The sequence below is a fragment of the Apodemus sylvaticus genome, chromosome 2 (assembly GCF_947179515.1).
Source record: "Apodemus sylvaticus chromosome 2, mApoSyl1.1, whole genome shotgun sequence".
In the NCBI taxonomy this organism is placed as follows: domain Eukaryota; kingdom Metazoa; phylum Chordata; class Mammalia; order Rodentia; family Muridae; genus Apodemus; species Apodemus sylvaticus.
Window position 1 is genome coordinate 138,154,589 of NC_067473.1, and position 12,967 is coordinate 138,167,555.

Below are 12,967 nucleotides of genomic sequence, written 5' to 3' on the forward strand. Positions count from 1 at the left end.
CTCCAAACTCAGCATCTAAGAAGCCCAGGAAGGGAAACAAAGGTGCATGAGTAGAACTTTTCAGAAGTACCACGCTTCCAGATGGTCACTGATGGCCTCTTCTGTGTGGTTCTTAAAAGGAGTCCCAGTGGGAGGGAAAGTGGGGCGCTCACTGCCCTTGCCACTCATATGTGTACAAATGTCATCTTTCAAGAAGTTTCTTGATAATAGCCTGCTGGGTGTTTCTTGTTCTTGGAACCCCTGCTGTGTGTGTTCATCTTGTTCCGTTTAAGCCTGCATAGATAAACTTTCTTAAGTTGTTCTTTGACCCCAGCACTTACTGCATTCAGTCTGCAAAATTTTGAAAAGTGAGTGGTTTTGTCTCCATTTTACAACAGAAGGAACTGAAGTTATGAGAGATGAAGCAAATGACCTAGGGTCACTCAGAGCCAAGTCTATTCTTGTGTCAAGGCTCCTGGTGTGTCACTGACTCTGCATTTTTTTATTGGATATACTCTTTATTTACATTGCAAATGTTATCCCCTTTCCCAGTTTCTCCCCCTCCTGGAAACCCCCTATCCCATTCTTTCTCCCCCTGCTTCTATGAGGAAGCATAGAAGTAGGGTATTCCTCCACCCACCCTACTTCCACCTCCCCACCCTAGATTCTCCTACAGTGGGGTATCTATGGAGCCTTCATAGGGCCAAGGACCTCTCCTCCCATTGATGCCTGACAAGGTAATCCTCTGCTGCATATGCAGCTGGAGCCATGTGTAACCCCTGGTTGATGGCTTAGTCCCTAGGAGCTCTGGAAGGTCTGGTTGGTTGATATTGTCATTCTTCCTATGAGTTTGCTGCATTCTTAGTTTTTTTTTTAACTTTATTTTTTTATTCGATATATTTTTTATTTACATTTCAAATGATTTCCCCTTTTCTAGACCCCCACTCCTCGAAAGTCCCATCAGCCCCCTTCCTTCCCCCTGTTTTCCCACCCAACCCTTCCCACTTCCCTGTTCTGGTTTTGAGTCTTTCCAGAACAAGGGGCCACTCCTCCGTTCTTCTTGTACCTCATTTGATGTGTGGATTATGTTTTTGGTATTCCAGTTTTCTAGGTTAATATCCACTTATTAGTGAGTGCATACCATGATTAATCTTTTGAGTCTGGGTTACCTCACTTAGTATAATGTTCTCCAGCTCCATCCATTTGCCTAAGAATTTCATGAATTCATTGTTTCTAATGGCTGAATAGTACTCCATTGTGTATATATACCACATTTTTTGCATCCACTCTTCTGTTGAGGGATACCTGGGTTCTTTCCAACTTCTGGCAATTATAAATAGGGCTGCTATGAACATAGTGCGACATGTATCCTTATTACATGCAGGGGAATCTTCTGGGTATATGCCCAGGAGTGGTATAGCAGGATCTTCTGGAAGTGAGGTGCCCAGTTTTCGGAGGAACCACCAGACTGATTTCCAGAGTGGTTGTACCAATTTGTAACCCCACCAGCAGTGGAGGAGTGTTCCTCTTTCTCCACATCCTCGCCAATGGCAGAGTTTGCTGCATTCTTAAAGAGATATTTAGTCTCCTATAATTCAATACATGTTAACTTACCCATGTGAAAGAACAGTCACACGTGCTGCTTTCCTTTCCCACTTCAACTCTTCCTTCCAACTCTTCCCTCTACAACATGGTGGCAGCAGATTTGACCTTCGCCATAGCAGATTTGACCTTCTCAGTGTGAGCAGGCTGTCAGAGCACTTCCATCATTTTACATTTAACTGGCACACAGAGATTAAAAAAAAAATAAAAGACTATACCATATCTTTGTGCATCAGTTAGAACAGCAGCTGATACCCTCTCTTTCTTCATGGGCAGGTCTTGTACAGATGGAACAGACAAAGCAGCACATCTGTCATTGAAACAAACAAAACATCAGTGGAGCTTTCTTTACCTTTCGATGAAGATTACATCATAGAGATCAAGCCATTCAGTGATGGAGGAGATGGCAGCAGCAGCGAGCAAATCCGAATCCCAAAGATATCAAGTAAGAACAGTTTTCCTCTCACCCTTTCCCTTTGCCTACTATGTCAGTATCCTAGATGACCCAAGGCCTCAAAGAAATTCCTTTCTTCCATAACTGATGTTTTCTGCTTTCACGATACTTTATGAGGAAAAAAAAAAAAAAAACTCTTCGCTTAGTTTTGATGGATTTAGTTTAGTTAGTGGCCAACCAAAATAGTAGATGAAGGCTGCCCCTCATAAGGCATGAAGGATTGTTTCATATTGACCCATTAGGCTGACAAGTACATAGTCCCCTAATTAACTATAGCCTCTATAGTTAATGAACAATGCAGTTAGAAAGAACAGACAAAAAAGGTTTGACTGATGTCATTGTTGTTTAATACAGTTCTCACTATGTAGCATAACTGGTCTGGAACTTGCTGCATAGAGCAGGCTGGTCTTGAACTTACAGAGATCTACTTGCCTCTGCCTCCCCAGTGCTAGTACGCTCTGGCCAAAAAGTTCTTAACAAGTCTGTGGTGTTTTATCCCCAGTAAGCTAGTGTAATTCAGTCTCAAGTTGGTTAGAAGTTAGCATGCAACATTTTGATTGAGAATACAAAATCTGCATGCAAAAAACATATGGCTATATATACTTGTCTCCCATTTTTGAATGTTGTTAAATAGTATGTGAGAATAGTTATTGTGAGCAAATGCACTCTATTCTGTTGTTAAGTTTTATGTTTACAAATATCTCAACAGCATACAAATTTTTGTTGTAGAATTTATTTATTTTAATAAAAAATGTATCGAGTCAGAAATCAGAAGAATGATTGGCAGCAGCTGGGGAATGGAGCGTGGTAGTTTAGTGACTACATGTGTACTATTTGGCATGATTTGGAAAGCATCTAGGGAGGGCAGAGTTGCTTACAAGGCTTCTGAAAGTATTCCCTGCCAAAGGATTACTGCTTTTTTTTATTATTATTATCTTTGTCTGGCTTTGTGTTTTTTGTCTTTTGTCTTTTGGTTTTTTTTTGGAAGTAGGGTTTCACAAAGTAGCCCTGGTTGAGTCTGCGTTGCTTATATAGAGGAAGTTGTCTTCCAGCTTGCAGAAATATTTCTGCCTCTGCTTGCTAAGTGTCAGGATTAGAGTAACCATACCTCCTGAATTGTCTTCCTTAGTTCGAATGGTCTGATTATGGAGTGTTTTACAATGCTAATGAAGATGTTAGGTTGGTGCCCAGGTTTCCATTAGGTATCTAGTTACATAGTTTTCTGCCCTTTGGATTTGAGGTCTGGCTATTATAGGATCAGTGCTGGCTGGAATTATAAACTTTCAAGCTATCACTGGAAAAATAATATTTTAAACTATGGGTGATATCGTCAGCAGAGACCCTTATTTTAAAGCTAGAGTAAGTATCTGCTAGATATCCATCATTTTAGTTTTCAAAGAAAAGGTTGTTTTGTTTTACAGATAGGAAATGGTAGCAAAGTCGCCAAGGAGCAATTTTAATGGCTTCTGTGAGATTTTTCGGTTCTGAAGAGTAAAAAGTTCCTTGTACATTTCACCTAGTCTCTGGATTGACTGAAGGATTCAACAAATATTTGTCTGTGATCCAGAATAATATGGGGTTCAGTGGGAAACTGAGGCCAAAGCTACACCCCAGAGTCAAAATTCATACTTACATAAACACTAATTTACATACATGATATACATATATATGTATGTGTGTATAAATGCATATAATATATATGGCATATATATATATATATATATATATATATATATGAATAATGGATTTGAATGCCTCTGAACTGTATTATTTTTGTTTGTTTTGTTGTTTTTTGGGGGAGAGAAAAGGGTCTCACTAAGTAGCCCTGGCTGGCCTTGAACTGGTTATGTTTATGAGGTGATCATCAACCAAGGGCTGTAATTTCTGCTAAAAGGGAGCCTCATACAGTGAGTTTGGGAGTAATGTCCTGCCCACATCCCCACGAAATTGGGATTTATTTATCTCACTTTGCTTACATCTTACTGCAAACTTCTGATCAGTGAAAAGATAGTTCTTTTTTTTTTTTTCTCACTGATTCTTGGTCTCATTCATTACAAAAACATTTATAGTGGCCAGATAATGAAGATCTGAGTGTTAGGAGAGAATAATGTATTCCCTTAAGGAATAGAGAGACCAGACAGTCTTAAAGAAACAAAAACTAACAATGGGGAAGCTTTTATTAAGAAAAATGTACACACCACATGAAGAAGTTTGTTTACAATGTAAATAATTAGTCTGAGCAAAAGAGATTTACTTAGACAATTGTGGTTTTGATTCCCAATCCAGACATTCACTTAGCTAGGCAATCTTAAACAAGTTAGTTACCTCATCTCTTGGGAGCCTAGTCTCTTTATCTCAGGAATAAAAAGTGACAATATCTGGTCCACAGAGGAGGCTGTAAGAGCTGAGGGTCCTATCATCTGTGCAGCACAGAAGTGGAACTGAAAGGGAGTATCAGTTTTTAAATCAACCTCTATCAGGCGTATTCCTAGTAATATCGAAGTATCTATTACACTGGATATGGACACTCTGAATTTATAGGAATCTAAAGAGTCTACAGGATGATTCCCTAGCCTGCTCCCAGATCACAGATCATTGAACTGATGCTAATGAATCATTGATAGAATCACGTAGGTCAGCCTGGAAAGAAAGCTTAGCTCAATCAGTAAAGCACTTGCCTTGTAAGCTGAAGGACCAGAATATGAACCCTAACCCATGTTTAAAAAGTAAGCTAGATAAAGCCACATGCCCTTGTAGTCCTAGCACTGAAGAGATAGAGACAGGAAGACCCTTTGGTGTGCTCCGGGCCAGTAAGAGACCATCCTCAAGAAAGCAAGATGGAAGGAATCCATCTAAGGAGCTGACAGTATTCTCCTTTTCATACCTATGCCTATGTGTGCCTTTCATACACATACCTAAGCACACACGCTTTTCTGAACACATGTACACACATGATAAAAATTAAACAGATAGCCAGATGATGGACAAACAGACAGGATGTGTTTTTTTTGTTTTGTTTTTGCTTTTGCTTTTTTACTAGACCCCAGCCAGCCATGCTGTTTTGGTAAGCCCTAGAGCATCACTTTTCTTTGTATACAGGATGAGACCCTGATGAACAAATTTGTTCTTTCTTTTCAGATTCCTATGCAAGAGGATCTGGGGCTTCTACCTCCAATGCGTGTACACTGTCAGCCATCAGTACAATAATGATTTCTCTCACAGCCAGGTCTAGTTTATGACAAAAGTTATCTAAAGGACTTGCTATTTATAATATAAGCAACATTTAGCTAGTTGTTTTGAAGACACCCAGTACTAAGTAATATTGTTGTTCAAGTACATCTTATTACTGGAAAAAATGTTTTTTGCTTCGTTAGGAATGGCATTATACAGTACTTCCTCAAAGCAAATCTAGCTTTGTCTGAAGTTTCTTTGGAAACTCTGCAATGCACTGAAGACATCTGTAATATGATGTTACCAAAGCAGTTTACATATGTCCTTATATGCATATTTTTTATTATATATTTAGTGTTTTATAGAATTTTTTAAAGTTAACATATAATGTAGATATTGGTTTTTTTCTTCCTCTGCTGTAAAATGCTCTGGGCAACACAAACCACACAATTATGATTTGAGGCAGTTTCCTTTAAGGGCAGAGTTAGAAACTCATCTCAGCAAATGAATTACAAATGACTTGTACAGTTTTACAAGGATCCAGTGTCAAAACAGCTGGAGACTGGGTCTGTAACTCAAGGCTGCTGTATATAAATTATTCCTTGAATGGTTAATGCATTGAATCAAGTCCCCTTGACATATGTGATATGTTTTCCCACCCTGTTGTGAATTTTGTTGTTGAACACAATTTGAGATGGTTTCAGGAACTACACATCCCAAAACCAAACTTCCCAGCCCAAGAGGTACCTTGTGCAATTCTCCCATCCCTGAACTTAGCATCATCTGATAAGACTTTATTTGAGCATCGTCTTTGTAGTAGCATTATCTTAGGCACTGAATTTGAAGTTACATATCCTGTAGTAACCTAGATGAAAAGTTACTATAGTCAAACAAGTCTTTCATGGCATAAAACGTAATTTTACTCTTTAGACATATCTGTTTTGAATGTAAATTTTTTAATAATTCTGTCAATGCATTTATAATTTCAAAATTTCTTATAGATAACATGTGTAACTGTAATGATAGAGCCCTTCTTTTGAATGACAATAACATATGTAATTTGAACATTTTTCCTATTTTAGCAAATAGCTGCTGCAAAGAATTTTACATATAACTCTATAAACTATCCGTAGTACAGATGTATTGTATCTTGATGTCGCGCCCGTTTTGCAGTAGCTAGTCTGATTGCTTTATAAGCGTTACATTCTAAATCTTAAAATCATACAATGAAAAATGGCAATATTGACAAACCTTATTCTTATGAAAAGAACTATTTATTATGATGGGGGATGTTTTGTAAGCTGACAAGGGTGGAACATAGAAGGCAAAGAGATTTTCTATAAAGCTTTTCACATAAAAACACACAGTCACCTTTTTCTTCTTTCTTGGAGAGCTCACGATTGCCTGTAATTTGTCATTTTTGCTTACACATAACATAGCTTTTCAACTTGCTAATTATATTCATCCAATAAAGGCATCATTGATTCCATTTGTGTGAAAATTAGGATGGTAACAAGAAAAATATTGTCAGTATTTCAGCTGTGTTCCTTTCTTATTTTGATATGGCTTACTTCTATGTTAAAATATGGTTTAAATCACATGCAAAAAATCAACAAAATAATAAAATGAATGAAAAAACCTGATACCCCAGGTAGTTCCCAACCCCAGTGTAAATGATATCTACCAGTGATCTAGCATATGTAATCTTTTTTAAAGGTATTGTTAATAAATATTCTGTCATTTGTAAAAATATCTGCCTTCTGGGAGCATTATTCCTTCCTGCTTGTCAGGGAATTTTGTAGCTTACCCTTGTGCTAGTTACAACTTGGGATTATAGAGGGACAAAAATGTCTCAAGCTCTGGCCCCAAAACTAGGTGACCCAATTTCAAAGGTGACTTTGAAATTGACCACCCTGAAGACACCAATTCAGATCCTCTTTGAAAGCAGAGAGGATAAAACTCAAGTAACCTGCATCTTCAAGCTGAGACTAGAATATTTTTTTCTTGGCTAGACAAGATTTTGTATATTTGATCTAATTGTACCAGTTGTTTTACCTTCCCATTGCCAAATTCATAAACTCAATATAAACGTAAGCACGTAAGGCCCGTCTTAGTCTAAAATCTCTTACTCCTATATACAGCCACACTGAGCCCTACTTGGTCCCTGAACACTGCTTGCTTTTGATCTCACCTCTGTGCCTTTCCAGCTCATGGCTGTTTCTTCTTGAAATGTTCCCCTCACTCTCACACCCAAATACCAATTATCCTAGGGTTCCTCCAATACTCCAGCTCATCTGTGAGGTCTTCCCACATTCCTGACCTTGTGACGTCCTCCCTCTGAATTTGCTGCAACCCTCCATTTAGTATTTCATAGGGTACTACTTTTGGAAATATCTTGTACTGTTATCTTGCATTTGAACCTAACTCTTGTATTGTTACTGACTTTTCCTTGAATGTATGCCTTGTCTTCCCAACTAGATTGTAAGCTCCTTGAGGGCAGGGACATTGGTCTTCTCTTCCATGTACTCTCCATAGTGCCTAGCACAGTGCCTTGAAATAAATACTCATTGATGAATTGATTGAAGGGCTCTTTGAAGTAGCATTTTGCATCAGTTGCCCGCCTGTGTGCTATGTAGCAAACCAAGCAGGGTGGACTGTCTCACTATTTCTGTGATGCTTTGGAAAGTTCCAGTGGCTTCTAGTGTTATGCTTTGGTGACCTTTTTTCACCTCTTGGCTTTATCATCTGATAGTAGTGATTCCCTGAGTTAGCTGATGCCAACTGGACTGAAGAGTGTCAGTTGGCACCTTCATCAAACTTTGCTTGATTTGTTGGCTTTGGTGTTTTTTTTTTTTTGTTTTGTTTTGGTTTTTTTTGTTTTTTTGTGGGTAGGGGCCACTGTTTGCAAGCAACAAAAACAACTCCCCTAACTGGACCAACCAAGCAGAATGAAACTAATTAACATTTCACTGGGTCATTATAGGAGCTCAGGAAATACCAAAGGTGCAAGCCTTGCTTAATATAAGAACCTGGTTACTCTCAGAGTACAGGAACCTTGCAAAGTCTTCTTGGTGTATGGTTTGAAGGATAAACCAATTGTGTTTCTGGGTTTAATGTCTGCTCCTGTAAAAGCTCTTCGGAAAGTGTCTGATCAATGTGGATCATTGAAGCTGACCATCCTGCTCGAACCAAGCCTTCACTCACAGGGACACTATTAAGAATTGAATGATGTTTCTAGAGGTGAGAGAATAGGTGTTGTTGGGAGACTAAACAATAGACTTTCTATGTATCGCCAACCAAGGGAACTTTCCCAAGCACTAAGCCCCAGCCTACAATTAGGTGGGGTATGCCACTCTTAGGACCACTAAGAAAAATTTTTCTTCAACCTCTTCAAGTTCTTTTCAGTGCCACCCACCTGTGATTTTACTGTATAAAAGAATGCTCTATCCTGACAGGTAATTGGATCCCATCAAGGTAAGTATATTTTGACAGAGCTTACAAGCCTAGACACAGCAGCACCTTTCCCTGTGGGTGGCAGAGTAGGCAATAAAATTTGATTCTAAGGTAAGCACTGAATTAACCCAGTCAATAACATGGACGTTGACATAAGCATTATCTTGAAACAGAATGATTGCAGCTATTTAACATCTAGGAGACTATTAAAATCTTTGTTAAACTGTTCCAAATGCTTAACTACCAATATACTCAACGATGTTGCCTATACAAGCAGCCCATAATTACTAATGTCATAAGCTTTATGTAATATCAACTAACAGATTTTTTTATACTAGATTGTCATCCCTTCTCCCCCTCCTATTCCTCATCAACCATCAAAACTTAATTGTATTTTCATGTTGTTAAAATTGTCATTGGATTCTCATGGAAGATGTGGTTAACCATATCTTGACTTGAAATATAGGCTCTAAAAATTAAGGATTTCTAGTCATATATATATGTATATAAACAATGCATTAAATAATACAAATATTATTCCGTTACAAAATGCCAGTCACTAGAGCCTCACAAAGACATCCTAAGTGAAAGGCTAATTATATATGCTGTAAATTCTAATAATCTAGAGTGCATTCTAACAAATGCCACTTTTTTACTTAGGATAATCTATAGGATATTCTAAATGCACAGCTCTCCAAACATTAGGGATTATTGTTATAAATTAGCTATTGCATCTGTCCAGGAATGTAATAACAACTATAATATTTAATCCTTTTACTACAATAAATAGAATATAAACTAATACTCAGTAACAATATTAATGTTTATCTAAAATAAGGCAGTAGACTCCTCATTTAGATGCCCAGTTTTCCACAAAATGACCTTCAGAACTGTCCATTTTCTTCTACGGCCCATGGAGAGTACCTGTTGCTCACAGGCATCCCTCTGCAGCTCGTATTTAAATAATTTCATCTGTCAATGAGGGACATTATCTGTTGCTATTTCATGTAATTTCTAAGCCTTCTGACAAAGGATGATCACTCTGTGCAAAGCCGGCTTCCCGGCACAAGAGCAGATCCCTTGTGACCCTTGTGCTAAATGGACCATGCAGATTAAATGTCTGAATTCCACAACTCGAGTGCAAAAGTGCAATAGTCAGCAGAGTTCACAGTTCAAACAAAATTGTCCTCTGTTCTTTATCCTCGTGGTTATAGCCAGATAGAGACTAACAGAGCTATAATAATACAGGTCACACAGACAAAAGCCTTTAAAAATAAGTCAACCACACGATAGTTAGGAAAGTCTCGAAACTATAAGGCTGAGGTATTTAATACAGATATGATTAAACATGACATCACCCAAACTCTGTCAGCTGGGTTTTCACTATACACTTTCCAGTTGTTAGGAATAACACAGATTATATGCGATTAAAAACATGTGGGGGAGTAAATTTTGCTTCTACCACTGTATCCAATAAGCTTGTGAAAAAGTAGCAACAGGCCTACACTGGCCACAGCTGTTTTTAACGTTTATCACTCTTGAAATTATCTTAATTATAAAATATGGGTGAGTTAAAAATTGTGAGCTTGTGATCAAACTGCAAGCAAAATTTAACCCCCCAAGATTGGAAAGGAGATCTCAGTGGGAATTTATTTGGTATCAAACAGGCTCCTTTTGAACTGTTTCAAGAATTTGTAAGTAAGACTACTAAAAACAGCAAGTAGAATTTTCCAGAAACCCTCAAACACAGGTGGTTCCTTTTGTTATCAGACTCTCATACTATGGGGTCTGGTTGCAGATGGCTGCCCTGCAGGACAGGTGGGTGTTGGGCCTGGCCTCAGGCAATAGTCTCAGATCAAGAAATATTTACATTTGAAGTTGCAGAGCTCAAAGTTGCCTCAGAGGCTAGTGTGACACTCCCTGCCTAGGGAAGTTTTTTGGGTCCTCGCCTCTTTGGCCAAATTGCATTATTAGCAGATCTATCAAGGTTTTGTTCAAAATAAAGTTCAAATTTAAGGTCTTTGAAAAGTTAGTGAGGCTATGGAATTTATGGAGTCATTAAAATCTGGTCTGCCTACTGAAAAACAAAAACAAAACCAAAAACATGTCCTAGGATATTAGTAAAAATTTTGCATGGTATTTAATCTTTTGTTGTTTTTCCTGTTGTGGTTTTTGCTGCTGCTGCTGCTGCTGCTGTTGTTGTTGTTATTGTTGTTGTTGTTTTTGTTGTTGTTGTTGAGGCTAGGTTTTTCTAGATAGCCTTGGCTGTCCTGGTTCTGAGTACGCAGAGCAGGCAGGCTTGATTTAGAATCACAGCTATCTTCTGAGTGCTCTGCCTCCTGAGTGCTGGGATAAAAGGCATGTGCCACCACACCCAGTTGATACTCAGTTTTTATGTTTGTTAAAATCTTCATGCTAAGAAGAAAAAGGTGTGTGCTTCTACCATTTCCATTAGTGAAGTGGACACAAATAAGACAGAGACCATTAGAAAGCCAGGGCTGCACCTGAACTCTTGATTCAGTACACTTACATTCCTCATTTTAAGCTTGCTTGGTGCAGCAGTGACTAAAATACCTGCAAACAAAATTTAAACAGAGGATTTATCTTGGCTCATCAGGGAGGCAGAAACATGTGATTGAGGCTGCCTGCCTCATTGTGAGCAGAGACAAAGGACAGCCGGCCTACCAGATAGACCCTTTAAAGGCATGCCCCTAGTGACCAACTCCTTTCAATTACGCCTAATCCCCTAACTTTACCACCTCAAAAAATGGTGTTATCAGTTAGGGGCAAGCATTCAACATATGAGCTACACTGGGCTACATGAGCTATTTTATACTTCATATAAAGTAATATACCATTATAGAAATTTACTAAGAGAGACAACAGGCTAAACCAGGCTCTAGAAGCTTAAGTTCAGCTAGAAGACAATGCAGGTAGGGCACTGAGTCAGCAAGAGGGGAGAAACTGAGTCAAGAGGAAAGGATATGTGAGGTGAAGATTTGGGGTGAATTGTTAAGGACAAGACCATGAACAGAACACTGCTATTCAAAGAAGCAGGAGATGAGAACGTCCGTGAAGTGGGTCAGGTTCATTCAGCAAAACACAGTTAACTATTCTCTGTGTACTATGTAATAATGCAGGCACAGAAGGAATATTGGTGAGAAAGTCAAGGTCCCTGGAACAGTATGTTGTAACAATGGGGAGGTATGTAGTGCTAATAATAGCTAGTCATGCCTTTGGGATGTAACTGGAAATCAACCTGGTGATTTAGTCACTATTTACAATTTCTTGGTTTTTTGTTTTGTTTTGGTTTGGTTCTTAACATGGAGAAGTAAGGTTTAGAAGTTCAGAGATGTACCAGGTCACATAGGTGAGCTGAGGCCAGGACCTCAGATGCTTCTGGCATAGTTCTAGGGCCCTTTCCTAATGCTAGATTTTTATGCCCTTGTATGGAAGAAAGATACATAAACAGCTGATAGATAGGTTACAGATAGATGATAGACAGATAGGCAGGCGGATGAAAGATTAATGTACTAACAACAAAAATGGAAGATAGTGAGTACTTGAAAAATAGATTAGGTATATAATACATAGATGATGATAGATAGATAGATGATAGATAATAATAATAATGATAATGATACATACATACATATTACATACATACATACATACATACATATATAAAGTATCTAAATAGCACCCATAATGTAAGGTAGTAAATATCGGGCCTTCAAGATGTTGTGTTTTAGTGTTGAAATTGACCAGGACTGTAGTGAGCTCCCAAATATACAGTTCCTGCAGAGAGAACCCATGGTTTTGCCTAGTACTTTCCTTACTCCAGAGAGGTCTAATAGGGCAGCTTCTCTTCTACTGCAAACTGTGTTTTCCACTTTTCCACCAGCCCTTCCTTCACCCTTAAGCTATCATAGAAGTAGGGCAAGTTCAGGTACTGGTTAAAATAAAAGAGACCCGGTCAAACTTGGATCTTGGAGAAAACATGTGAGCATTTTCTTTTTAAGCATACGTATGCTACATGCAATATTAATTTGAAATACAAATTTGATCGATCCTCCTCTGTATGTGCTAAATCTTGCAGGAAAAGGAACGCAATGACTTCTATGAAATCATTAATTTTGAGTTTAAATTTCCAGAGGCTTTTCAATGTCTAAAATTGATGGCCCTGAGCTGGAAGCATGAGGCTTGCTAATTGGAATACTGTTTTCTTGGCTACTATCTCTTTTTCTTAGATGGTACACGGGTGCTTGCTTGCATGCATGCATGTGAGTACACTGCATCAGGAGAGCC

General features: G+C 38.4%; 1 protein-coding gene across 4 annotated transcripts in view; it reads left to right on the plus strand.

The window, feature by feature from the left end:
- LOC127679002 (contactin-4) overlaps nucleotides 1-5,278 on the plus strand; it is a 358,955-nt gene extending 353,677 nt beyond the window's left edge. For all 4 annotated transcript variants that reach the window (XM_052174443.1, XM_052174445.1, XM_052174444.1 and 1 more), the window contains 2 exons: nucleotides 1,858-2,026; nucleotides 5,174-5,278. In XM_052174443.1, coding sequence (XP_052030403.1) covers nucleotides 1,858-2,026; nucleotides 5,174-5,274 — 270 coding nt within the window. In that variant the 3' untranslated portion in view covers nucleotides 5,275-5,278. The remainder of the gene's footprint in view (nucleotides 1-1,857; nucleotides 2,027-5,173) is intronic.
- Nucleotides 5,279-12,967: the final 7,689 nt, after the last annotated feature.